Source organism: Opisthocomus hoazin, chromosome 6, assembly GCF_030867145.1.
Source record: "Opisthocomus hoazin isolate bOpiHoa1 chromosome 6, bOpiHoa1.hap1, whole genome shotgun sequence".
NCBI classification, from domain to species: domain Eukaryota; kingdom Metazoa; phylum Chordata; class Aves; order Opisthocomiformes; family Opisthocomidae; genus Opisthocomus; species Opisthocomus hoazin.
The window spans coordinates 36,176,084-36,202,524 of NC_134419.1; the positions used below are offsets into that span (position 1 = coordinate 36,176,084).

The window sequence follows — 26,441 nt, forward strand, 5'->3', positions numbered from 1 at the left end:
TGGCTGTAAGATTTAAGTCCTTTAGCCTTACATAAACACAGAAAATTCCAGGTTGGGATCTCTGGAAGGGATGTTTGGAAATCATCTGGTACCACCTTCTTTTGAGACCAAGGCCATCTTATCCAAGACCCCGCCAAGGCAAGGCTTGATTCCATCACTTCTCTGCATAATCCATTGCAATCTTTATTATTGTCACAATCAAGATTTTTTCCCTTACATCCATACGGATTTTCCCTGAAGAAAATTGTGCTCATCACCTCTTTTCCTTTCATCCTGTATCCCAGTAGACAGAGTACCTTCATCTTCTTTTATGCAGTCCTCTATTGGAAGACTGGGATAAGATCTCCCCCTCAATCCTTCTCCTCTCTAGGCTGAAATCAAATCCTTTCAATCTTGTTAAGTTTTCCAACCCTCTGATCATCTTGGTGGCTGTCCACTGAATCTTCTTCAGTTATTCAATGTCTCTTTTGAACTGGGAAGAATTGGACACAGTACTCCAGTCTCTGCTTCTCCCTACTGGCTTTGACCTGTTGAGCAGGAGCTGTTGGCCCAATGGTCTCTTCCAGCAGAAAAAGGAAATAGTTGATTTCTCTCAACCTTCCATTGCTAAGACCCCGTGTCTCTTCTCCATCTTTTTGTTTCCATATGATGGGAGGGCAACTACCTTGGTGCCGTGGATGCCAAGCTTTGAAGATGTCTTGTCCTGGGAATCACTGCCCTTTCCCTGCCTGAGCCTTGCTTTTGACCATCCTATTCTGCATGCTGAGGCCCCAGCTCTTGTCCTTTCAGAATCACTGCTAGCACCCAAGCGATTTCCTGCTCAGCTTCCCATATGGAGCATAATTCACTTACCTCTTCCTGCATCCCTTCATCTGCAAGCTCGGTGGCTGAAGGTACACCCCCCACAGACAAGGTCTGCCTCCATCTCAGCTCCTGCGGCAGCACCAGGCATTTGCTGCAGCCCATCCCTTCAATGACTAACTACAAATCCCCTCAGCAGCTCTGTCTGGGTTGATGCCTCTGATATACTAAGAACAGCCGTGGGGGTTACTACAGGAGCAGCACCCTGTGTTGTGTCACCATGGTCTGAAATGATCGTCAGTTTTCCTACCAGAACACCAGCACAGACCTCACCATCTCAAAGCACCTGAAGCAGCATCCTGGGACATTCTGCACCCCTTGCAAACTATGGCGTCCCTGTCAGCAGCCCCAGTTTGCAGCACTCCAGGTCACTGTGCTCGCCAGTAAAATACTACTTAGGATCCAGGCACAGGTGCTTTGCCCCACCAGCAGGTTCTTTCTTGCCAGACTATGAACCCCCCAAACACCTCCCAGATGAAGATCAATTACCTGGCGAGTTCCATTGCTGCTTTCCTAGCAAGTGGAAGTTGGTCACATGTGCTTACCCCAGTGATAAACTTCTTCAGCTGAAGGGGCTTCATTCATAGAGTTTTGCCTGTTCTCTAGTTGCCTCCTGCCTGCTAGCGCAGACATTGAAGAAGCAGATATCCAGGACTTGATAATTATTTGAGCACTTTCAGATGCAAATTTTGGAGTAATCTCCAAAACTGTTCAAGCAGAAAACTTTTTCATTACTGTGAATATGCAAGAAGCTCTTGAATAAGATTAAGTGGGGCTGTAGCAATATAGTTTGCACATGTGGACATTTCATCCTGTATTTTAGAAAAACAAGGCTCATTTGCAGTTGTCTAGGCAAGACATAAAAGTGCCTATTTACAGTTTTATTCAGGTCTAAAGGCTCATTTCATGTCATCAAATTTATCCTCATGCTTCCTGACTCGGACATGCATCACTTGAAGCATGCCTAGTTCAGACTAGTGATTTATGAGGCAGGCTGAGTTCCCTGAGTTTAATTTGATTTAGGGAATTTTCCCAGAACTTACCAGGGGAAACTCAGTTATAAATCCAAACATCATATTTCATAAGAAGATTTTACATTTTCTCCTAATGTTTTGAAAATATTTCCGTAAGGCCTGATTCTGTGGTAGTCTTCACATTAATCTACATCACACCTTGCTGAATTTCAGTGTACTAAGGATGCTTCCTGCATGATTATGCAGAGGCTAAATGTGGCCTTTAATGATGTCTTCGTACTTTTTTTTTATTTTGACAACTGCTTTTTTTTTCTACTCCCCTCCCAGTCTCGTATTGAAGATTTTCCTAGAGAATGGCCTTAGGCTCAACAGAGCTGTCAATAACACCTTTAGGACTTCTGCCCATTTTTGTGTATGGCTTGGTTATTCACTGTCCAACATTATACTTCTGATCTAGGTTAGGAGCCTGGCATCTTTGGATAGTTGATGGACAGGTGTAGGCTATTGAGATATCTGAATTTCCCTTCAGAACTTTATTGCAAATAGAAGGAGCCTATGCTTCAATCTTAAAACCCTAATTTTAGATGCCTTAAGTTTTACCAGATTAATGCCTCCATGTAAGTATGGATGGCTTCAGCGATCTGAAACGTGTTACCTTGTATCAGTGTGACAAAGAGCTTGCCTACAAAGCAACTTCAGCTTCTCATGAATTGCTTGTTCCTAGAGTGCTTAGGTGGAAATGACATCTGCTAATCTTAAAGTCAAATATCTGGACTTGCAGGGGGATTACTGCTCAGTGCATCTGAGCTCTTTATCTAATAGCTTTTCCTGACTTTATCAAAGATACTAAATGTTGTCTCTTACAGAAAAAAGTAACTAGGCAAGTTCAACGAATAAGTATATGTGTGTGTGTGTGAGATCCAGCTACTTCGATAAAAAATCACAATAAAAATTTCAAATATATCTGGGCTGAACTGAAGTGATAGAACTACTCCAATTTATTCTAGTAAGAGAATATGACAGGGATTACATTGCTTTTTCTGATGAAGGAAAAAAATGTCATCAATATATTCCATTTAACCTCAGACTTATTAGAAATAATACTGATATTTTCAGTCTAAGTCAGTAGCATTTGTTTAGTTTGCTCTCTTAAACTGTTAAAGCTTAGAAATAATACATCAAAATAAACGACTGGTAATTTTCCATGTTTATAACTAAATTTTGGTTGGCTAGAGACTTTAATGTTGTCAGTGGTCCACATAAAACTTTTAACTAAGAATTTCCATATTCTGTTTTGTGTTAACAAGCCAGCATTTAAAAAAGCTTAGTAGGTCAGTCCTCTTCTTGACTTTATAGATACAAGTACAAAAAAGATAGCTCTGATGCTATCTGATATCCTGGTGTTAAGCAAGAACTTTCTTATCTAATGCTGTCAATCTAGTCCCCTCAAGAAATACTGATTTTGGTAGTGAAATCTTAAGCACTGGACAGCGACAGAATTACCTTCATAGAACGTCAGTGGAACAAACCCAGTTTTAATAAAATGTCATGTTCAGATCACTGATACACTGTAGAATTACTGTCTGATCTATGGCATGTCTTTTAAAAATACACTTTTATGCACCAAAGCAATTTATGTTGTTACTAAATGATGTGATAAATTTGTTACACTGTTAGAATAGAAAATGAAATGCTTTCAGCTTCTGCAAACAGGATCGGTTGAATTCATTTTATTCATTGAGCAAGATGTACATGTCATATATCACCTGTCATCTCCTTCTGGAAATAACTACATTTTATGAGTTTTGGGGTTTTTTCTTCTTTAATGGTGGAGAAGAACTTATTTGGAATATTTATAATTATATGCAAGACATACAGATATTTTAAATTATTTGGTAATCTAACTCACATGACAATATTTTTTTCTCATGTTGCAACAACTTAATTTTGTAGACAATGTAGTTATGTCCTAACACATAACTGATATACTGAATAACTGAAGCGAAGGGGAGGGGCTCAATAAAAAGGACATATAAAAGAAGATCTACTTGTTTATACTATTAATTATCTTTTGTTGTTCTCTTATGCATGTTTAATGCTTAATGTTTCTTCCCTGCTGAGAGAGAGTGAAAGATGTAAGACAAAATTTTGTGTGTTCTAAGCTGATCATGGTCAATTTTCTTGGGTCACATTCATGCTAAGTGATGGTACCTAATCTTTGTATTTCCAGTCTTCTGTTGCATTTATCCTTATTGTATCTAAATGCTCTTAGAGTGAGTTACGCACCTGTGACAAGATCCCAAAGGTACTTCAAAGATTCTTCGTTCTTCGTTCTTTCCCAACTGAGGAATCATAGTTTGATATGCATACACACCTAGCTTTGTTTTAATCCTCCTCTTCTCTTTCCCCTTTCATGTCAGCTGAGAAATGACGGAAAGCCTTTTTTTAAAAAGAGCAAGCTTTTGTAATGTGTTCAAAAGGTGGTCACGCTCTGGATTAGGCCTTATCAGGGGAGTACTGCATTCAGAGCTACACCATCTCTGCCTCCCAGCTGGTTTTACCCTCTTTTCTGTCTGCTGTGTGTTGAAGAGGAGATCATAGGCAAACATACAATAACTAGTGGAGTTGTGTCCAGAGAGCAGACAACCCTGTATCAGCTATTGTTACTAGCATTGTCATTTAGCTGTATTTCTGTCTCACATGTTGGACTAAAATGTATCCTAAAATAAACAGGAATATGTAAGTGTGTTAAGACACAGATAGATGCACGTTACCATCCAAGAACTAATCTGTAGGGAAGGATAAATTTGCACCGTTTCTGGAAGGTAACACTGTTTCCTTAATTGTAATTCAGACCTTCATGTTGGTTTGGTGAGGAGAGAAAGAAATTATGACTCCTGCTCCTGCATGTGCACTCGCTCCCAAAGCATTGTTATCTGTGGTGTGGCCACTCTGCCTAATCTGTGAATCTGGAATGTCTCAAAAAGCCATGCACTCCTCTGTCATGTGGGTAAGTTGACATTAGGCACACTGTGCTGTATAGGCTGCTTCGTGATATCTATATGCAGAAGAATGTCAGATTACTGTGCTACATCTAGCATAGATTTCCTGCTTAGAATATGAAGCTGAGTGAACAAACCCACAGTCATGCAGCCCTATAAACTGCCTGTGCCAGAAGTCTCAATCAGCTGTGCCTGGCACTAGTGACACCATACTAGCTGTGGTGTCAAAGTCTCTCCTGGCACTGATTCTCATGAAAAACAGCCACGACATTTCTTGTTACCAAAGTCCTACCGCACCCAAGGTGATCTTGGTCTCTCGTTTTAATACAATGGGACACAGGGGCTCTCTCTCACTTGTTTAAAAGCCTAGTAAAATGAGCTCCCGGTTCCTTCCCTTTCTCCACTTATTCCTGGCTTCCTGCTTGCCTTCTCGCTCCCTCGGCAGAAGCCCCCGTTGCACCATCTAGACCATGCTCCCGTTCATAAGGATGACTGTGCTAGCACAATCTATACTTCAGACTCTGGCATCTACCTGTCAAACAAACAATAGCTGCTGGACTCTAAAAGACTAATTCTTCACTGTATCACATTTACTTCTTTGCTGTTGCAGCTGTATTGCCATGCAGGACTCAAAGTCTAGATGTAGCTCAGCAGAGTAGCTATGTGGGTGTTGATCACTTTTCTTCCTTGGTGCTCTGCTGTATTTTGCTTTATATCTGGAATATGTGCTACGTTTTCAAGCTAATGACCTTTTGACAATTGTAGCAGCCTCAGTGTCTCTGTCCTCTTTCCTGCTTGAGCTGCCTGGCTGCTTACTCAGCCTGGGAAAAACTGACTTCTCTTGGCTTTTGCCTCTTTACTGACTTGAAGTATCTGCTGAATAAGCACTTGCACAATAAATGCAGTCAGCATGTGCATACTTTTGGAAACAAAGGCTCTTCCTCCAGATGTTTGTACAGATGTAACTGTTCTGTGGCAAAGGAAGAAACGCCCTGAAATGCAGCTACACTTCTCCCCACCTTCAGCCACTAGAATTTGAACAGATTTTCTTTCTGCCTCTATCTTTTCAGTAAGAAATTAGAGAAATGGAAGTTTATTCATCCTCGTAATATTTTTAATACAATTCAATTCAGCCTCTGTATTCTGAATTGTGTCACCCAGAGGTTTAGATTGCTCTCACAAACCTAATTCTGGTTTCTAGGCATAACATAGCCCATCCTTCTTACAGTTTGGTCCTGCAATAGAACTTCTAGACATTAGTTTGGCTCCCAGCCTGCAGACATGATCTGAATTGTATTTGCTTGGAAAACAGTGTTAGAAGAGTTTAGTATCAGATAACAGTTGCCTTCACTTAAGGAGGAAGGTTACTATGTTATAATTATTATCTACCTGATTATTATAACTATAGTCACCAAAGTTTCTTCTGAATACTGTTTTAGGTTGTCATGGTACAGTTCCATATACTACTATAATTTCTTTGGGTTTTTTTTCAGTTTATAATGGCAGGTAGTAACAGCATTGGTGAACGCAAAGAGAAATGGACAGCAAAAAAAACAGACTCAGGATCTGGTGTACAGCATACATTAATATTATCTGCATTGTCCAGATGTAAATGAGTGTACATAGATGTAGCCATAGTTTTTTTTTCTTTTATATTTTTCTTTATGGAATCCAGTTTTGGTGAAATAGAAACTCTCACTATTCTAAGATTCCTCAGGTTCCAAAATCCAAAACTAGTCCATGACTAGCAGGCCAATAAAGTTGTAGCATACTTTTAATTTAGCACAAAGATACATTATCGACAGGGGGTTTCCACTAGCCTAGTCAAATACACTTCATGTGTTGTATAATAATTAAATGATGTCTCACTAGAACATCTTTTGGCTTCTTATTTGTACAGTCTACTGTATACATATTTGGGCATAGCACTTTCCATCTTGGAAGCAAAGGATATTTAAGAAAAAAAAAACAACCACCCCCAAAAAACCTAACCCAGAAAGGAAAAATAGTCATTGAGGAACTATTTTAGTAAGAAGAATGAAAGAGGGGGAAAAAATCCCTCAGATTACCGTAACATATCAGTGTTTTTCCCTAGTGAAGGGATAACATAAGGAAATGCTTTCTCATTGCCCCACATTCCTATCGTGACTTTTACTTTCTACAAACAGAATACGATTATTTGCTTTTGTTCATTTTATAATGTTATTTTGTTTGTTTAAAAAGACTACACAAGGTACTCAGTAGTAAAATCAAACTATCTAATTCTACAATTTATTATAGTTGCCAAAGACATACCAAAGGAAAGACTTGTAGGTGAAAACAGGAATAGTAAGAATCTTAGCTGAGAAGATCTTACCAGTACAAGAGCAAGACAAAACTTTGACACATAGAAGAGGGGCTGAGATACATTATTTATCATCAAAATAAAGCTGTAGGTAGAAAGCAAACAGAAATCCATCTAGAGGTTGATTACAAAAAAAGAAACAAAAAAAAAGCTAATATTAGTTCTGGGGGCTTCCTAGTATGGAAGGTCTGAGGAATTATCTGAATGTGTGGTGGTGAAATAGTAATCCTTATAACTATTTAATGAAATCATGAAAGACAGGAATCTCTACAGACAAGAAGATTTTCCTTGGCAGTAGGCTTTCTGAAGAGTTTCTGGCCTTGCATTTGTTTTGTGTATATACATTTATGAAGCACTGCATTTCTTGTGATGCTGTGGTCTAGCTAGAAACAAAGTGCGGAGTGTACCTTAAATTTAGATTAGGGTACAATTCAGAATTAAATTGTGATATAACAAAATTGAAGTTAATAAAACTGAATTTAATTGAAGCCTAGTTGAATTAAAATTGTATATGAATTATGTATGTGTTTTTTTTTCTGTGCTTGCACATAAAATGGTAGTTTTATATGTAATTCTTTCCCATTTTAAAAAACAAGATGACTTTTACATCAATGACATAGATCCAGACTTAATGTAAGGAGGTGCTATTAAAAGACTTTGTATCAATTTCCTTCACTTTACCCTGTTATTTACTAACAAGGACTTCTGACAGCCCAGCCATTTGTTCTATTCTCTTGCAAGAGAGAGCAAAACCTTCTTGAGATTCCTAAGTTCTGCCATCTTAGATGTATATTTTCTTTTGGAATGTGTAAAATACTGAAGAACCTAATCCTGATCCACGGCCATTCACATTTAATCGATATCATTAATTGATAATGGCATATTTATTTGCACTTTTAGCTAGATTTCAATAGCTGTCGTATCTGTAAAACAGTATAGTTTTAAAAACTGGTAATTCTTGCAGTGAAAGGATATTATCTGTACCATTGAACAAAACATCCATATACTGAACATCTGCATTGTCAGGGAGATTTTTTAATTAATCTGAATCTAATCAGCATGGATGGTATTTAGGTAAAGAGTTAAAAACAGATAATTCTAGATAAATATTATAGTGTGTGTATATGGGTGAAGGTGATACATATGTGCTTAATTCTTTCCATAAATGTGCAAAGCAAAGGATTTCAAAAAGCGCTTTGGCTGGAAAAGGTTGTTTCTTTTGTAATATGAGTAGTATCACTTGCAAAGAGAGCTTCTCACTTGTCTCCTGTTGCGCTAATGCAACCTTTCAGTACTGTGCATCTCGCAATACTAACCTCCTGTCCATCCTAAAACATTCAATATTACCATTCTGGGAGTCTGCACGTCATGTTAAGCACCTTGAAAAGGGCGTGCCTTAGGAAAGTCTCAGGTGTAGCAAGTAAAGCATCACTACAGTTGTCACTTCAGCTCAGCATGAACATTTAGATCCACACTCTAAGAATTAAATATGGCTTTGACTTTTCTACAGTTTCTGTTAAAATCTTCAGTAACTCTCTTCTCTTTACGTACATGTCCTGTGTTCAACACACACAAAAGTGTATCAAGGTTACTACTTTTGTGTAAGAAAAAAGAATCCCACAGCATTTCTTTTTAACAACTGTTCAGCTACAAAATTTTATTGGTATCCTTCTATGTTCCCTCTAGAGGATGTAATGCACAAAAGCATTGCCACGGAACATATAAAATTACAAATGAAATTTATTGTAAAAAGTAGAATGTCTTCTAGACTGGTGTCAGTATTTATTTCATTCATAAACCAAAACTGCAGGTATAATATATTCATTGTCAGCAAGTTCATGTGTGTAAATTGCCATCCAACAGTATTGACTGATATAAGACAGATATTGAAAAGACAATTTAAATTTACTCTTCCAAACATAAACTCTTCCACAAAAGCACTGTAAAAACTCCTTCAAGGTTTTGTGTTGTGCTTCACATTTATGGTTAACTACATAATTTGGTTGTGTCATAATCCACTGTGTTTGGCAATTTGGCATTAAAGGCCTGCAAAGCAGACTGAATCCTCACCACTTCACTGGTAGACAGTTTGAGTCTATGACGGAGCAAGCAAGAGAAGAGGTCTAGACGACGTTGACCAGGCGGAGAGAGTTTATTTACACGATCCCGTATCTCTAACAACTGCAAAAGTGCTGAGTCCTGTGATCCCTGAGTATAGGGGTAGTCCAGCTGCAAAATCAAGTCTCGAATTGCTTCTGGGTCGAAGTGCATGCTGTAGCCAAACACTTGGATGTTATTGATTTTCATGTAGCCCAGATTTCTTGAGGGATCAATAAACTCCAGGGGTTCATAATAGATGCTCTCATTGCCGTTTGGACCGTTTGACTTGATTCGACTCCTCAAATAGATGTGTACGGTTTCAAAAAATGTCTTCCACTTGTTGCCCAGAGTCAGCGTCCAGTTATAACACTGAAGAGGTAAGTCCAGTTTAGTCCGTTCCCAGTCTGGGAAATTATTTTCATTCACAGGCATAAACCAGCTCTCAGAGTGGCTGCCCCCAAACGGGTTGACATAAACAGCAAGAACGGGCTCTAAGGTGCTGTTTTTAGTTAGGCAAATTTGAAGAGAGAGGCCCAGTATCATATGGACCAGGCTAGACTTGTACTTGTTACTCTTAAGAGTCAGGAGCATCCGCTTGCGCCAGGAAGGATCAAACCAGCTGTTGAGGCGCATGTCATTGCTGATGAAAATGGCATGGACCTCAATCCTCCGGTCTGTCTTCTGCAGTAAGTACTTCATTTCCAGGTCCTGGAGGTCAGTCTCAAACCCAATGTAGTGCTCTGTCGACTCTGCCACTTCAGGCTTGCAAAGCCCCTGGCTCAGCATGTAGCCAGCATTGCAGCTCCCACAGCGGGTGCGATTGTCGGGGGCACAGCTCAAGCAAGCAGAGCCATCTCCAACCGTGCAGGGAAGGAACCCATGGCAGGCAACCTGATCGTTAGGGCAGGTACACGTGTGAGTCTCTTCAGAAAAGCTTCCCAGGAGGCCATTTTCATTGCAGTAGAGAAAGGACTGGATGCGGTTGAGCCAATAGTCGGAAGATCTGCAATGTTAAAATAACTTATTTTAACACAAAGAGAGACCTGCATGCAATAAATACAACCTTGTTATTTTTTATTGGAAAGAGAAAAATAAAGCTGGTTTTAGCAGCAGATTAGGGTACAAAAGTCAGATGGCAGCATCTGCTGTCAGATAAATATACGTAGAAATTGCCATTTAACAATGAAAAATCACAAAAAAGAAGTTTCTATATGTTTATAAGGAACACACACACCAGGCACAACAATAACACTTGGTTCATGTATCTGCTCTCTCTGTATCTCTGTTAAGGAAGCCTGACAAAGAGAAATTTTTCTGTAATTGTCTTCTGATTAACCTCCTGAAACGCTATGCAATTGAGATTATTTTTCCTCATACTGTTTGATCAGGGAGGTGCTCTGTATGTACCTACATGTATGTAACTCTGTACCATCTCTCTATTTCATTATGAAGATTTTTGTAAGCTTGGAAGCTTTCTCATTAGTGGCTGGAGCTGCTTTGATTTACAGACAGTGAGCCAAAATGCTTTCCTGGAATAGCAAACAGGATCCTGCACCCCACTAAAACTGATTCACCCTTAATTCTTCAGACAACTTCCAGCACAACAATATCCCTACAGGAAGCCAAGCATCAGCATGCTGTGTTTACTTATCATCTTTGGAGATGGAATTAAAAGATCAATTTAACGTTCTTCTTCTGATGGCATTTTGGTTTCACTAGAAGCAACAGTTAATGTCCTACATCACACTGGGAAAACAGATTCTGAAACCAACAGTTTGGGCTGATGAGGCACAGTCACTAGAAGAAAGACAGTGGGAACAATGGAGTTACATAGTCAAGAGAAAAAAATATCTTCTTTCTTTCTCTGTATTTTTCAGTTCTTATTAATCCTAGCAATGCACAGTTTAAAGAACTTGTTTTGGCTGTTGCAGCATCAGATCTCTTATTGCCACATGAATGACGATGGTTGTATGATTTCTTCCCTTTTCATTGCATTGTTTTAAAGAGAAAATGCAAGAGCCTCATTTACTGCTGACTCACTTTTTAAGTCACATCTGAATTTGCTGAATAGTTCAGAAATCTTAATTTTTTTTGTTGTTTTTTTTTCTGATTATAAAACAAATGCTAAAACTAAAAATCTATGGCATCTCAGAGTCTGATTCTTCAGACACAAGAAAATAAAGATCAGTAAAATTACATCATTGTATACTTCGGTGACTTTGTTTAATCTTTTTATTTTCCTTTCTGTTTTTTTAGTTGAAGGCAGGACTCTTGGTTGGTTTGGGTTGGTTTTTTTAAATACATATGGTCTATTAGTATTTTCTAGAAGTAAATACAATAACATCCATGACACAAATGCCTTAACACTATTCTTCTTTGTGCTTATTCAGAAGTCAGCATTAAGCAAAAAGATTTAGGCAAGTTTATTCCTTCATTTCCTGATTAAAAAGCACAGTGTCCACTCTACAAGCAAGGTCAATGTCACAATGTAAAACTTTGTCCAAAATTGAGTAGAACATTAAACCTGTTGCTCTCCCAGGTGGAATGGGAAACATTTTCTGTGCATCACAAAGCATCACCCATAGAGACTAAACCTGCTTGACTCCCTCACACAAAACATCAACCGTGCTATGTAGTTCGTAGCATCTAAGGATATGTTTGCACAATATATTCTAGTCTGAAGAAAGCTAACAGTGCCTGAGATCCAAAGCCAGAACCACACGACTACATTCGCTTTTTGGTAGAGATCAGTAGCCTGGATTTGGCACTGTTCTAGTATGGACAAGACATTTCTGTATGGCTTGGAGGTTCAGCATTTATCCTGGCTTGGAGCTCAGGCACAGTTAGCTTCAAACAACACACCAGCTATGGATTTTTTTAGCCTAATTTTAGAGACTTTCTGATAGATTTTAATGAGTGAATCTTTTCATATGGCTTTATTGAGGTGTATGGCTTTACTGGGTGTCACTGGAAAGGTTTTGACAGCTGGGGGCAGTGGCAGGGGCCAGGCACAGGAGTGCCCTCTGTGAGAAGAGGCCAGGGACTGCCCCATACCAGACACAGCTGGTTCCGGCCAGCTTCAAGAGGTTCCAGTCACTTTCAACTGGTTCCAGCCAGTGTTTCTTATCTAAGCCCACAAGCTTTTTTATCTTATTTCCTCCTCTCCTTCTACTGAAGAGGGTGAGTGAGAGAGCAACTGGGTGGGTGGGCATCTGGCAACCAGCCTAGGTTAACCCACCATGTAAGGTAAGGTAGATAATCTGCAGCTTTAGGTTGAGCCCTGTTATGTTCCATCTACCCTTTCTTCCTCTTAGATCTAGTGGATAGGGTTACAGGATTTTTTAATATATGATGTTACTTATTATTCTGCTTATTATTTGGTATTGAAATAAGTCAAAGAATGTTCTGCACATAGTGTTTTCATACAGCAGAGGTTTTGGGAAAAGAAGGGGATTACTCCTACTGTGGACACATCTGAGCGTGGTTAGGTGGGACAAGCATCTGGAAAGCGGGTGCACCAGGCAAACACAGAAAGAGGGACTGGGGCATTGCTGCAGACTGATAAAGAGGAGGGAGCTGGGAAAGCAGGGGGGGAATCCTCTCAGTCCACTGAGATGATGGAAAGAGGGAGACCTGGTGAGGAGTATGGCACTGTTGGAAGAGGAGAATTTTCTGTTGTTGGAATAAGCCTACTTAAACCAGAAAAATTAATTTACTGGCAAGGGTTTACTTGGTTTGGGCTACTTGCTTCTCCAGTCACAAGGTCTTTAAAACTTCTTTTCTACTTATTAATGATCTAATCTACTGTTTCCATTATTATGAGGAGTAAAATCTTTAATGACAGGTTTTTGTTCTATTTTTAATGGGCCTACCTTCCTTCGTTTTTTGTTAAGGTATAGAAGCAGCAATCTAAAAGTCTGCACGAAAGTACATAATAGACAATTAAGTAAGTTTCCTTTCTAAAACTTAGTTATCACTTTAGTATTAAGCTTATTAAAACAACTATATCTTTGATGATTAGTGGTTGCAAGGAGGCTAAGAACTTTAGAGAAGGAGGTTTTCTCCTTATTCGAAATAAAGTTCCAAATAATAACCTTCCAATATTTTTTACCTTATTTTGATTCCCTGATTTTAATTTTTTTTAACCTGGTTATAACCACAGAGATTTCAAGAAGCTCTACTTATACTTGTTTGTCTTTGATAAGTTTACAAACACAAACTATTTCTTAAGAAATGAAATCAACTGCCTTACTCGACTGCTTCTTTTTAAAGGTATTAAGGAATACTGTTACTCTTAGTAAATGTATTGCTTTCACTCAAGTAAATTAAGTGAAAGTACATTAAATATCAGCAATACCTACTTTATTTGAGCCACTCATCCTTAATTAGATGAATTCACACTGGAATGTCATTCTGAAAGATTTCTTTTTCTCCTAAAAATAGAAGATCATTTAAAATTCTGGACCCTGCAGTCAAGGAGAAAAAGTTGGTTAGAAGCATATGCCTCCTGCAGGTCAACACCTGGCTGAACAGCTGGTGAAGTCAGGTAGGGCTTAGGTTTTACAGCCACTGGAACCTCTTGGAGGATAGATGGCAGCTGGGGAGAGATGGGATTTAAGAGAAAATAATGGGGTGACATCGTAGGCAATAAACTTGCTGACCCTGTGAGAAGGACTTCAAGCGATATTAGCTTGAGGCTGGAGTCAAAATAGGGACTGGAGAAAAAAGCATCTAGGGAAAAACTTCCATCAGAATGTGGTACAGCTACGGACCCATCTCAAGGGCCTAGACACAGATGTAAATACTGTGGGAAACAGAAGACATGGACACAATTGCAATGCTGTGACTTCATTCCAATCACAGAGATGTGGTGGGATTAGCCTGGGGTGCTTGTGATGGATGAATAGAGACTCTGGGCAGGGGGGTAGGTGCACCCCACAGAGAAGAATACTTTGAACTAAAACTTTGTTATTGAATGAGCAGTGAACTGGTCAGGATCTTGAGGGCTGGGACCAGAGGAGAGGCCAGCAACAGGGAGACTGTGGTCAGAATCTGTTACAAACCAGAAGATCGAGAAAAGGAAGTGGACGAAGCCTTCCTTAACCAACCAGAGGAAGCAATGTGACCCAGGTCCTGACCTTCATGGGGGACTTCAACCACTGCTGGCAGCGATGTTAGTGGTGGGGTAACATGACAGGACACGAACAATCTAGGAGGGTAACGAAACACATTGAGGATAAATTTTTAATGCATGTGTTGAAGGAGCTGAATAGGGCAAACGCTCTGCCCAAGCTGCTACTGATAAATAGGGCAGGTTGAGGATGTGAAAGCTGATGGCTGCCTTGGCTGCACTGGCTGCAGGATGGTCAGGTCAAAAATCCTGAGGGAAGCGAGGCAGGCAACAGAATAGTTATCTTGGTCTTCAAGAGAGCATTCTTCATCTGGGAGCTAGTTCACTAAGAAAAACTGTTTACTTTGATAGGGACAGAATTTGAATCTCTGACTTTAACCTCCTCAAGTCCACATTAAAGTTCATGAGAAGCTTTGCTCAAAACTTAGTATACTTTTATTCTTCTCTTCAGATGTAATAAATTCCTGGTACTTCTTTCCCCATCACATTGTTCTGTACACGTTCCCGGTGTTGTTTTACTTTTAATAAGTTTTATTTAATCATTTATATTCTCACCGTGTTAATGGGGGACAATGGGGGACTAGTGACAAGGGCTGCTTATCTTGAGCAATTGCTTTTTGTTTATAGAAGTTAATAAATAAATAAAGACAATTAGCATCTGAGGGAGGGGTTAAAAGAGCTTTTCAATTATTCTTCTAATGATACTACAAACATTATTATTTGACCTGGAAAATTATATTTAGTGGTCTGATGTGTTAGTTTTCCAAACACTGAGATACAGAACTTCTAACTTCCAAACCTAGTGAAACCAGCAAGAATCTTCCTACTTACTTCAGTGAGCTTCAAATCAAAATAGGATGTCCTCATCATCATGCAAAATTATGTGATAAGCTGTAATCAGAAGCTATTTTTGGCGATTCATACACTTGAAATCGCAAATTTACAAATAAAGTAATATTTAATTTAATGAAATAAAATACTTCCTAAGTATAGGGTATTTCTTATCAAATTACATAATGTATTACAGCTCCCTAGAAATTATTTAGAATTTTTTTAAAACGTCTTTTGTTTATTAATATTGAGTCATTGAAATCAACCTTTTAAAAGCAGCACAAAGTCACAAAAGAGGTGCTAAGTCCAAGATGGATGAACTTTTCTATTAAAACATAAATATTATTGGTTGTCCTGGTGGCTGAATACCTGTTGTCTTTAAAGCCAACAGGTGATAAAGCCTCTGCTCTGAGTTACGCAGAGTAGAACACTGAGCCAGACAACCCATACAAATCACATACTCCTGCCCTTTAGTTAAGACCTCTAAACTGTCTCTCTACTATTCTGCTTTTTCAGTCTCACCTTTGACTGCAAAGAGTTTCTAGTCACATAAACCACCTCTCTTGTGTGGATGAACATGTCCCTCAATCCCTATTTAATTTGATCATATACATCAATATGAATATATTTAGTTATGTGTGACAACATTCCACAAATTTTCTCAAATATTAATATTTACTGGGAAACAGATTGTTAACTAATTATGGTTTCATGACAGATCCAGCTTCATCTTCTTACGTTCAAGCCTTTTCTTGCTATACTACAAATGATCAGGCTGCTGTTGCTGGATGATGAGACTCTTGTGGGCGAACCTTCTGCTGCACAAGATGCACTGAGTAGTTGGCTATCATGCTTGCAGCTAGTATACTTATAGTATATACTTATATACTTATGGGAATTAATGTATCAGTTAACATCAGCCAAGTTTCTGATGAGAATCATCTTCATAAGAAGTATAAATCTTAGTGTTTTAGTAGATGAAATGATTCTAACGGAAGAGGCACTGCATTACCTCTTTATGAAATGCTCTCCAATTCTTCACCCTAAAGTGTATTTAAAATATTTTGCAATATTTTATTTTTTGCTATGAAATAATTTTACTTTAAAAAAAATCAATTTATTTGAACAACAGCATCTGCAAGTTTAATCCAAAACATGTGCTTACTCTTGTTCAATATTTCATAACATTAAATGTAAGAACAAAGCAGTATGGTCACCCTATATAATGGCTTTAGCAAGTATTTAATCATGATATGACGCTTTTACCTCCTTCTCTGCCTCACTAAGTGCTTAACATCTGTTGTACATCAGATGGCTCAGGAGCAGATGATGAGTACTCAGTGAGGCAGCTGCTAAGTAAAAAAATGAAGACAATTTAACAATATGTGTACAGACAGTAAAATACCCATTACCTATTTTTCCCTCCTTTAGAGGGTGAGTCCAGTGTAAATCTGTAAGACAGCAACATCAACCACCACCAAAAGTACTTACAGGCATCTCTAAAATGTCCTATTCTTGATCTTGTGGGATCACCTCTTGGGAAGGAGAAATAACACTCCAAGTACTTTGTTTCTGTGCTGTGATTCATAACAACAACATTAATTGCTACTAAATTTGATAATGACCTTTATGTGAATGCATTTTTCTTCTGGGAATCAGGGTAAAACTACTGACTGTGCAGTCACCAGAACACCAGTGAGCGATTAGAAGAATTAATGTTTTTATTTTATTCAGCCTCACAAAATTCAAGCGGTGCTAGAACCATCACTCAAATAAACATGCCCGAAATTATTTTACTATGGCTTACGTTACAGGTATGTCAGTAAGAGTCTCCATGACAGCTGCAAATCCTACTCAAAAAGATGACAAACAGGAGCAGTGCAGGTGTTCTGAGTACACATCTTACAGTTTCACAGCTGGCTCCACCCAAGCCAGATACTTCAAAGCTGATCTAAAGGTCTGAGCTAGCCCTGTGGACCATGGTGAAAACAAGGTAAGTGTGCTGTGCAGCAGAGAAGGAATATGATACTTTTTGAAATGGGTATAATGGAAAGCAAAGCCTCTGCATACAGGGATGCCTTTGCTAAAAATCCCCTGTTAACATATGCAGAAAGGATATTAATTATCTATGAAATTTTAATGGAAATGTTGTTTCAATGTGTGATATAGAAGTGAATGGGGTAAGTAAAGAAATCTAGCTCAGTGTGAGACTCCTCTGTGGTGGCTATTCTACAGGAAAGGCACTGGATGAACCAGGAGGTTGATGCTGAGATTAATCACAATCTAAACTGAATTTACATTGATTTGTGGAAGTAAAATACCTTGTTCTCCCCTGTTAATTACATCTAAGGAGAATCTCTGCAGATCCTCCAGGCCTTTTGTCACCATTCTGCAGCTGTTGACTCTGCCTCCCTTCCCCCCAGCCCGGCTCATACTCCATATTTGAAAGCCAGTAATGTTTTGCACTTTTAAATTCCAGGCAGTCTTTGTGGTATGAGAAGTACAGGAATTGAGCCCCTATATGAAACGATACAAACCTGTTGCACCTCACAGAACAGAACTGCCATGACTTGCATAATATTCTAGGTGAAACAATATTCTGACATGAAAATATTTCATATTTCAGAGGATATTTCTCATTAGCCTGTTATGAATTTATTTACAAAGGTTTGTAGCTTGAACTATGCTAATGTTGCACCCTTTTAATTCTCATACATAAGTTCTTCTAGTCTGAAATGTTTCTGCCACACACACACCAAAGAATGGTTAGATAAAAACCATTTTAACTTACCCACGATTTTTTTGCATAGTTATAATCATAATAACCACTGTGCTACACTGAAATAGGAATCAAACTGCTTTGTAGTACCAGCTATTTATTTAAAGAGGTTCAAATCAGAGACAAGCTTTGAGAGCTTTTACAAGGTAATGATCCATAGTGCAGCATGGACAAAGGAAATACCAGTCAAATTATTTAATGGTGTCAAATGTGGAGTGAAAGGAATCAGAGGTGTTAGGGAAAAATAAGAGTTTTCATGTACAGGAAGAAGAAAGATGCCACACACACACAAAACCCCCAAACCAAAAACCCAAGCAAAACCAAACAAAACCAACCCATGCGTATTTCTTGAAGCCACCCATCTGTTACCGTAGGGCCATAGAATGGTTTGGGTTGGAAAGGATCTTACAGGTCTTTGAGGGCAACTATCCAGCTCATTCCTTCTCCACCGAGTGGTACATCCATCAAATCCATGTCTCTCCATTTTAGAGTCAAGGATGTAGTGTGGAGCAGTACCAAATGCCTTGCACAAGTCCAGGCAGATGGCATCAGTTGCTCTTCCCTCATCCACCAATGCAATAACCCCGTCATAGAATGTATTTACAATTATGAAAATATGGGTCTGTGTATGTATGTACTTGTGTTTGTAGTGTTAGACGAGAGCAAAACTCATCTTGGGCCACAGATTATCCATGAATGCAGTGGAATTTTGGGTGAAAATTTCCAGTTGTTTATTAAAGTGTAATTGTAAAAAGAATGATGAAGTTATAGAAAGCTTATCTAGATGCTTCAGTGACAGTCATCTTAATATACCCCTTTAAGGCATTCATAAAATAACAACCAAGCTTACTGTAACATAATTTGCTTTTTTTGTGTGAAGAAAAACCAAGGAAGTGTCATAAAATTGGACAAACTGAAAGCAGACCCCCTTCTGCTTTTACAGAGATAGGTAAAATAAGGGCATGATAATGCCATATACACAAGTATACATGGAATCATACAAAAGTAGCAGAAAGGCAAGTACATGATTACGTATGTGAAACTGATACAAGACCACTATAATTTCCTATTTTCCTACTGGCTTTGAGACAGGACCTCTATTCCTATTTTAGGCTTCTTTATTTCAGTTATTTGTATCTGGGAATAAAAAAAAAACAAACACCTGTTTCTTTTCCTGCAAAATTTGTTACAGCTACTTTTATGGAGGTAGAGAAAATCTGGATTCTGTTTCTGGCTCCTTTACAATCTTTCTGTATGACCATGACTAAGGACAAGTCACTTGCTCTTTCCCTTTGATAATGATCTTAATTTTTTTCCCCACTGTTTCTCTATTTGGATTATAAATCTAGTTGCCTCTAGATGCTACTGTAATATAAACAGCAACAATCTGTCATTTTCTTCCATTGTGTAGGACCAGAAGTATTACACCAAAGCAAGAATCTCCCAGTAAAGAGTAATGGTTTTAATTAAAAAAAATACAAAACTCAGTTCTGTATTCATACCTCACTTATCATGATATTAAACAAAAGAAAATAAGATTCTGAAATCAGTGTGCTTTTTACTCTCATGTTATAATAACTGAAAACAACTTAAAATAACTATAATTTTGAGCAAACCCTTCAAAGTTTTGATACAGGTACAAAATACGTTACAGAAGAGAGATGTTTTTCTGCCATGATAAGTTTGAATAATTTGTATGGACACCCTTAAATTTCTGAAGGAAGATTAAAGGCTGTCTAGAACAGGCTGTTTTTAAAAACAGCATGTATTTCACTTAATAATGAGCAGTTCTTGTAATAAGATGTCAGTTGTGTAATGGTCATAAATAGGGAAAGTATAAATATAAATGACCAGAAGTTGCATGTATGTAATATAAATTGGGAGACAGCATAGTAATAACGCTTGTAAGCAAATATCAAGTAATTGCATGTCTTCTGACATTTTTGTCTTACTTAAACAAAGCCACAGCCTGAAATGCAACGTAGAAGTTGATAGAAAGGCTGACATTGTGTCAATAAAAGAGCAATTTTCTGCACATTGATCTGCAAAAAAGTATCGATAACAGAGTGAGGAACTAAAGTCCCACTTTAGGAAGCTGTGTAAATTTCTTTTGGAATATACATAATTATATAAAGTGATTTACTTTATGGAACTGTTCTCACTCCCCCACCAACTGTTGAATGAGTGCTGAGGAAAAAAAAAAAGATCTACATACGCGATTCAGAATAATAATCCTTCCTGCAGATTACTGAAACCTTTGTACATTCTACCCTGGTTAGAGGAGCCACAAGCGATCAAGTTGAAACAACTGAAGTTGTTTTGAAGTTCATTAACTCCTGTAAAATACTTTAACTCTGTCAAAAACTCAAAGTTATTAGGATATCTCACAGGTATATAACTGAACTTTACATATTTTTAATTTTTTTTCTGGATACTTTATTTTCTTCAGAAAACATTGCTGGGGCAATCTGTATCATCCATAGTTTTATTTTCTGCATCAGTATGTTAACTGTTAAAGTAAATCACAGATGCTGGAGTGTAGCAGTGGGACTGCATGCAAATCCCCTCCCCCTGAGAAGAGTGTAATCAACTAGAAATCATACCCTGAAGAAGTGACAGCTATTGTTGCAAAGAAAGAATAAGTTACTTCTGATATGCTATTTATCTAGATATTCAATCCCATTCTGTTGAGTTGATTCCTGTCTTGTTATTACATGTTTTTATACACCATAATACTAAAGGGTGGAAAGAAAATCCCCCCATGCTGAATAGCTTCTTTAATACCTTGCAGTGTTTATTTAAGGGAATATAGTTTAAAAAACCAAACAAACAAAACCAAACCCACAAATATTTTATTCCCTTTTAAATTCTTCCTTAGTGAAACTAATGTGCTGCTACTGGAAGGAATTAATTTAAGGAGCTTGTCTTTCACAAAGAATTTCTTAAAGTTAACACTAATAACCAAAAGTGGATTGGAGCAGATAAGATTTCCTTGTAGGAAAAAAAAAAATCTGTTAAAGAATATATTCTTCTGACAAGTGATGTATAACACTTAGGAACCTACAACTGCGTATGTTTTAAGACATATTTAGCATACTTAACATAGTTATTTTTAATATCTCTGATTATAAGCACTGTGGGATACTAAAGGCTCTGGGGGAATGCCATTATTCTATATGTATCTATGTGTATATATAAGCACACAGTCCTCCTTAATACCCTAGACGTTCTCTGACAGACTTATCTGTCCCTTCCAGAAAGGCCAGATACTCTCACTTGGCGTGGGGGCAGGAAGCTACAAAAACCCCCTGAAAAACGTCCTCTCAAACCCTGTCTCTTGGGCTGCAACTGAACTAAGGGAACAAGGGTGATGATGGCATTGGGGGAATGATGATGATTCTATTCAATGGAAATGAACGGTAAAGTGAGATAAATTTTAATTTTTTACCGAGGACAGAGAAATAATAGGTTTCCCACTTGGAAGCAGCAGCACAAGACTGATTTGAAAAAAAAAAAAAAAAAAGTTGTGGTGAATCATTGTAGTGTAACTTGCTGTTCACAACCCAAAACTCTGGAGAAACCATGCGTACTGTATGCTTATGTCAAGCTGTTAAAATGTACTTCTCTTAAATGAGGTTTCTGATATGAAATTTGTATTGAAATGCAAGAAGCTTGCTTATTTCTGCAGAGTTACCTAAAGGGAGACTGATGTACAAGCTGCAGAAATGTGTAGTACTGTCCTCAGCTATTACAGAATGAAATGCCATGTACAGCAACCTGCTGTCTTTTGCTTGATGTGTTTGGATGTCATATGTATTCATCTTGGAACCTATATACAGAGTAAATAGCTCATTCTTTTTACCTTGTACAAAATTGTACAACTCCTGTAGTCCAACATCTTTGCGCTTTTAACAAGCTAAGCTCAAAGAGGACGCTTATACTTTTAAGACTGTGAATCAGGTCATGAAACATGAAGAATTTCATAGTGATAACTTTTAAATAACTACTAGGCTAACAGCACTACCAAGATGTCCCAAAAAAGATTCCATCCATTGCTCTCCACACTCTACAAATGCTATTGTACATTCTATTGTATTTAGAATAAAAGTGACAACAGAAAAAGCCTGCAGACATTGTCAATATGTAAAATGCCAATCTGCCTCGAGTCTTCACCTTGAAGAGTTTCCAATCTAAGTACAAAACAGGTAGAAGCAATAGAAATAGGATGTGGGATGTGCTCACAAAGGTTTAGAGATGTAGTGAGGGGATGATGAGGACTGGAGATGGGTAACTGCAGAGCCACTAGCTAAAGTACAAGTCTGAATCTTTAATATTCCCCCTGTCTTGGAGAGGATTTCCACAGTGAATACCACTGAATAACAAGGAATAGCTACAAAAACTGAACGGCTACAAAAATAGCCCTAATGTCCTCAGGCAAACGTATTAACCATTATTTCTTTTTATCCATTATACAATCTGTCTGCATGGATTTTGGAAGTATCTTTTACATGGATTTTGGTGCATAAGATGACTTAACATTTATATTAAAGGAGCATTTACAGGGGCAGAGAGATTTTGGTGGGATCTTTTTCAGCCTGCTTACTATGGCACTTTCACTGAATGCATTAATGCCTTTTTCCTCATCTCTAGCTGCTACCATTTTGTAGTGATTTTGACTGACAGCAAAGGTAAGCAGGCTTGTCGCTGGGAAAGTAAGCAGGGCTCCAACACAAACACTCTCACCTTGATGAGTGATTACATTGCCTCTGCAACACAATCAGTTTCTGCTGGCAAACAGACTGAGAAGCCCAAATCCACACATAAGCCAGTGTTTTTCACAAGGCTGCTTACAGCTAGAATTGACATGACCAGAAAGTTAAGGAAAAATTGACCCTCCTCAAATGTTGCTTGTTTGTCTGATTTTGAAGTTAACTCTTAACAGCAAAACAAGGACTCGCAGAAAGCAAAAGCGTATACAATATAAGGAGTGCGAATGAATATTAGCTTTATATCTTGCATGAGTTTTACAACCAACGCCACTTATTGCAATACAGTTCTGTCAAACATTACTATTATCTGAATGCTTATTATTCTCTTAATCTTTTTAATTTACCTCATTATGGACTCACGAAAAAATAAAAGATGGCATCAGTAAAAAGGACCCCTTTAACTTCAGAGCATTCATGATTAACCACTTACATAGTCCTAGTATTTTTTATACCAGCCCGTAGCCCTGTAAGAAACCACATGCCCAACTAGAAGCTGTACCTCAGTGATGTAATTTTAAAAATATTTGAGTACCACTTGTCCTTGCAAACCATAGTATGTTGCAAATGATCCTTGTTTACTCAAATATAACTAGACTGAATTCTTTTAATACTATCTACCAGTTTCCACTGGCTGTTTTTAGTTTCTATGAAAACCATTTCAATTGTTGTTTTTCATACAGGACTGAACTGCTGCATGGACTACCTGTCCACATATGAATACTTGAACTCTTGAATGAAACATCTAAATATACTCTTAGATCCAGAAATAAAGGACTTTCTGTGTACTCTAAGACCATTTAATTTCCCAGGATCAAATAATTGAGATGGGTGAGAAAACTTGAAGTGCCATGGCATAATCTCTAATGAATTCTCTGTATCCTGCAGGTTGAGAATCGCAACAATTTCCCAACTTCTATACAAAGAAGATATTAGGGTGAAAGTAACCATTATAAGGAGAGGAGGAAAGGGCTGCTGTGGGAGAGAGCCGTGTTGGCTTGCTGAGGGGGTTATTGCTTTTGGTACATACTGATCTGCAATTTGATTGATTCTTTCTACTGACATTAGAAAGGGGCTGGAGTACCTCTCCAACGAGGACAGGCTAAGAGAGTTGGGGCTGCTCAGCCTGGAGAAGGCTCCGGGGTGACCTTAGAGCAGCCTTCCAGTACGTGAAGGGGCCTACAGGAAGGATGGAGAGGGACTTTTCACAAGGGTGTGTAGTGATAGGACAAGGGGGAATGGCTCTAAACTAAAAGAGGGCATATGTAGATTAGATATTAGGAAGGAATTCTTCACCATGAAGGTGGTGAAACACTGGAACAGGTTGCCCAGAGAAGTTGTGGATGCCCCCTCCTTGGAAGTGTTCAGGGCCAGGTTGGATGGAGCTCTGAGAAACCTGGTCTAGTGTAGGATGTCCCTGCTCATGGCAGGGGGGTTGGAACTAGATGATCTTTAAGGTCCCTTCCAACCCTTACCATTTTATGATTACTTAAAATTTCCTACTGAAGTTGAGCATGGTTGTCAAGGAGGTTGTTTATAGACCTTTTAAATTTTGAGCTATTTCATATAGTTTATAATTTGGTCTCCTACAATGTGCACCATGAAAAAATGCCCGTGCTTTCTAGCCAACTTGTATTCAGCTAATGCTGTTAAGCATGGAAAACATAAACCCATTAGAATGAGTTTAAAAGCAATGTCTGTAATGCCAAGACGTAATGTCCCACCTCCAAATCAAGGTACTTATCCTTCAGTTAATCCTAAAGTCAAGTATGGTTCTCAAGTACATGAACAGAAGGCAGAAAGCAGTAAGAGTGACTGAATTCTGACAGGATGCTTTGGGTAGCTAATTCCCGTGCCCTCTGCTAAAGTACGAATCATGACTTTGAGGGAATGTCAGGTTAGGAATAGAGCCACTGCACTTCAGACAAAATGGAATCAAGGTGAAGAACAGATGAACAAAAAAGTAAAAGCTCTCTGGAGAGGCCTAGCTTTAGTAATGTTGCATCAAAAAGAAAAAGCATCTTCTCAACTTTCATACTGTTCTGCAGGAAATCATAATCTTTGTAATGTTGGAAAGCATTTTTTTATTCTCGATTACTTTTTAATTTGTTTGTTTTTCATTTAGGTGTGATTCCTTTGGCGTTACCTTGTATACTTTATGTAAACACACTGCTAATTATGAACACCTTACACATAACAGTGACCAGGTTTCCTTCTAAATATCACTGAGATATTTATAACTAATAAAAAAAAGATGGTCTACAAACTTTTTCTAGGGACATCTGGCAAATATTACAAAAAATATATCGCTCACATTGTACTGAGAAATACCTTATTCTATTTCTAGACCCAGAGCAATTATGAAATAGCTTTCTTACTTGCGGGAGAGCAGAAGCAGCGTGGTGTTCTCACATCACATAGAAGGGGGTGGATAAGAGGTGATTTTTTTTTCTGCTTTTACCAATAACTAGTTCAGACATTCCACATACCTACAATTCTTATTCTCCTTGAGCAGAGATCTTTCTCAGAAATGACTGAAGGATAAGACTTTCTGCCCCCAAAGTATACTCTACCAAGGACAAAGAGACCCAAAGCTACTTCTAAGAGTCATATGAGGTCACATCACAGTGAACCCAGAACTATCATTGCATTACGTCTTTCATTCCCTTTGCTAATCAAATACCAATCTTAGAACAAAACAGCCACAACAAACCAACAAGAAAATAAATCATCCAAAGTCTAGAAACACAAACATCTGGGGTGGCCCCTAAACTTAGGATTTCCCTGTGTTGTGTGCATCCACTGGGAGTCATCTTTTATATGGCTTAACCTGCAACCAGTTCTTCATTCCTTTGCACTGAAAATGGCTCATGAATTTCCAGTGTCTCACTGTTTTATACAGAATTTTGAACTATTCTAGTCTCTGTTGAGTCATGCTGAATATATTACTCATCTGTATAATAAGCTTTGATACAACAGTGATTGAGCTCAGCTGTAGAAATAGTCAGCTTCTCTACTCAGGATCCACTACAACATGATTTGTGAAGATCACGTTTCAGAAACTACTCATGATACTCCTGTTTTGCCACTACAGCCATGTAGGAACTGAGCAGTGAATCTCATTTAGTGCATGAGCACCACTTGTGTTCAGCATGACAATAACTTGCAAGCACATTTTTAGGTGAGAATGCACATATTTGCAGGCTCAGAAACCCCTCTCCAATTAAAAACAGATTGTCGTTAATAGAATCTATAAATGTGAACTAAAGTTTCTGTTCTATTTTCTTTCACGAGCTTTTTTTTCCTTTGTAACAAGTTTACCCCAACTGTTTTCTGCTTTTTGTCTTGATAAGACAGCAAATTGTATTTCCTGCCATCTGTTGTTAAATTTGCAGTTTTCCGCAAGATCACTAAGTATATATAGGTGGGTTTTTTCTGTTTGTTACTTTAGAGAACTTACTATTGATAGGCAAAATGATTGTTCCATTTTTGACTTAGGAAACCCTACCCTGATTGTTTGATTTAAAAACAAACAAACAAAAAAAAGAAGGCTAAGATTCTGCTCCTACGTTATTTACATTATGAGGGGATCTTTTGGTTTCCCAATAGCATCTGTCTCTTCAAACTTACAGTCTATTTCTTTTGAGATGCTA

At 38.1% G+C, this 26,441-nt stretch overlaps 1 protein-coding gene across 6 annotated transcripts in view; it reads right to left on the minus strand.

Moving 5' to 3' along the window:
- Nucleotides 1-6,538: 6,538 nt before the first annotated feature.
- Nucleotides 6,539-26,441, minus strand: part of BRINP3 (BMP/retinoic acid inducible neural specific 3) — a 200,293-nt gene continuing 180,390 nt past the window's right edge. For all 6 annotated transcript variants that reach the window (XM_075422735.1, XM_075422738.1, XM_075422740.1 and 3 more), the window contains one exon: nt 6,539-10,284. In XM_075422735.1, the coding sequence (XP_075278850.1) occupies nt 9,168-10,284 (1,117 nt within the window). In that variant the 3' untranslated portion in view covers nt 6,539-9,167. The remainder of the gene's footprint in view (nt 10,285-26,441) is intronic.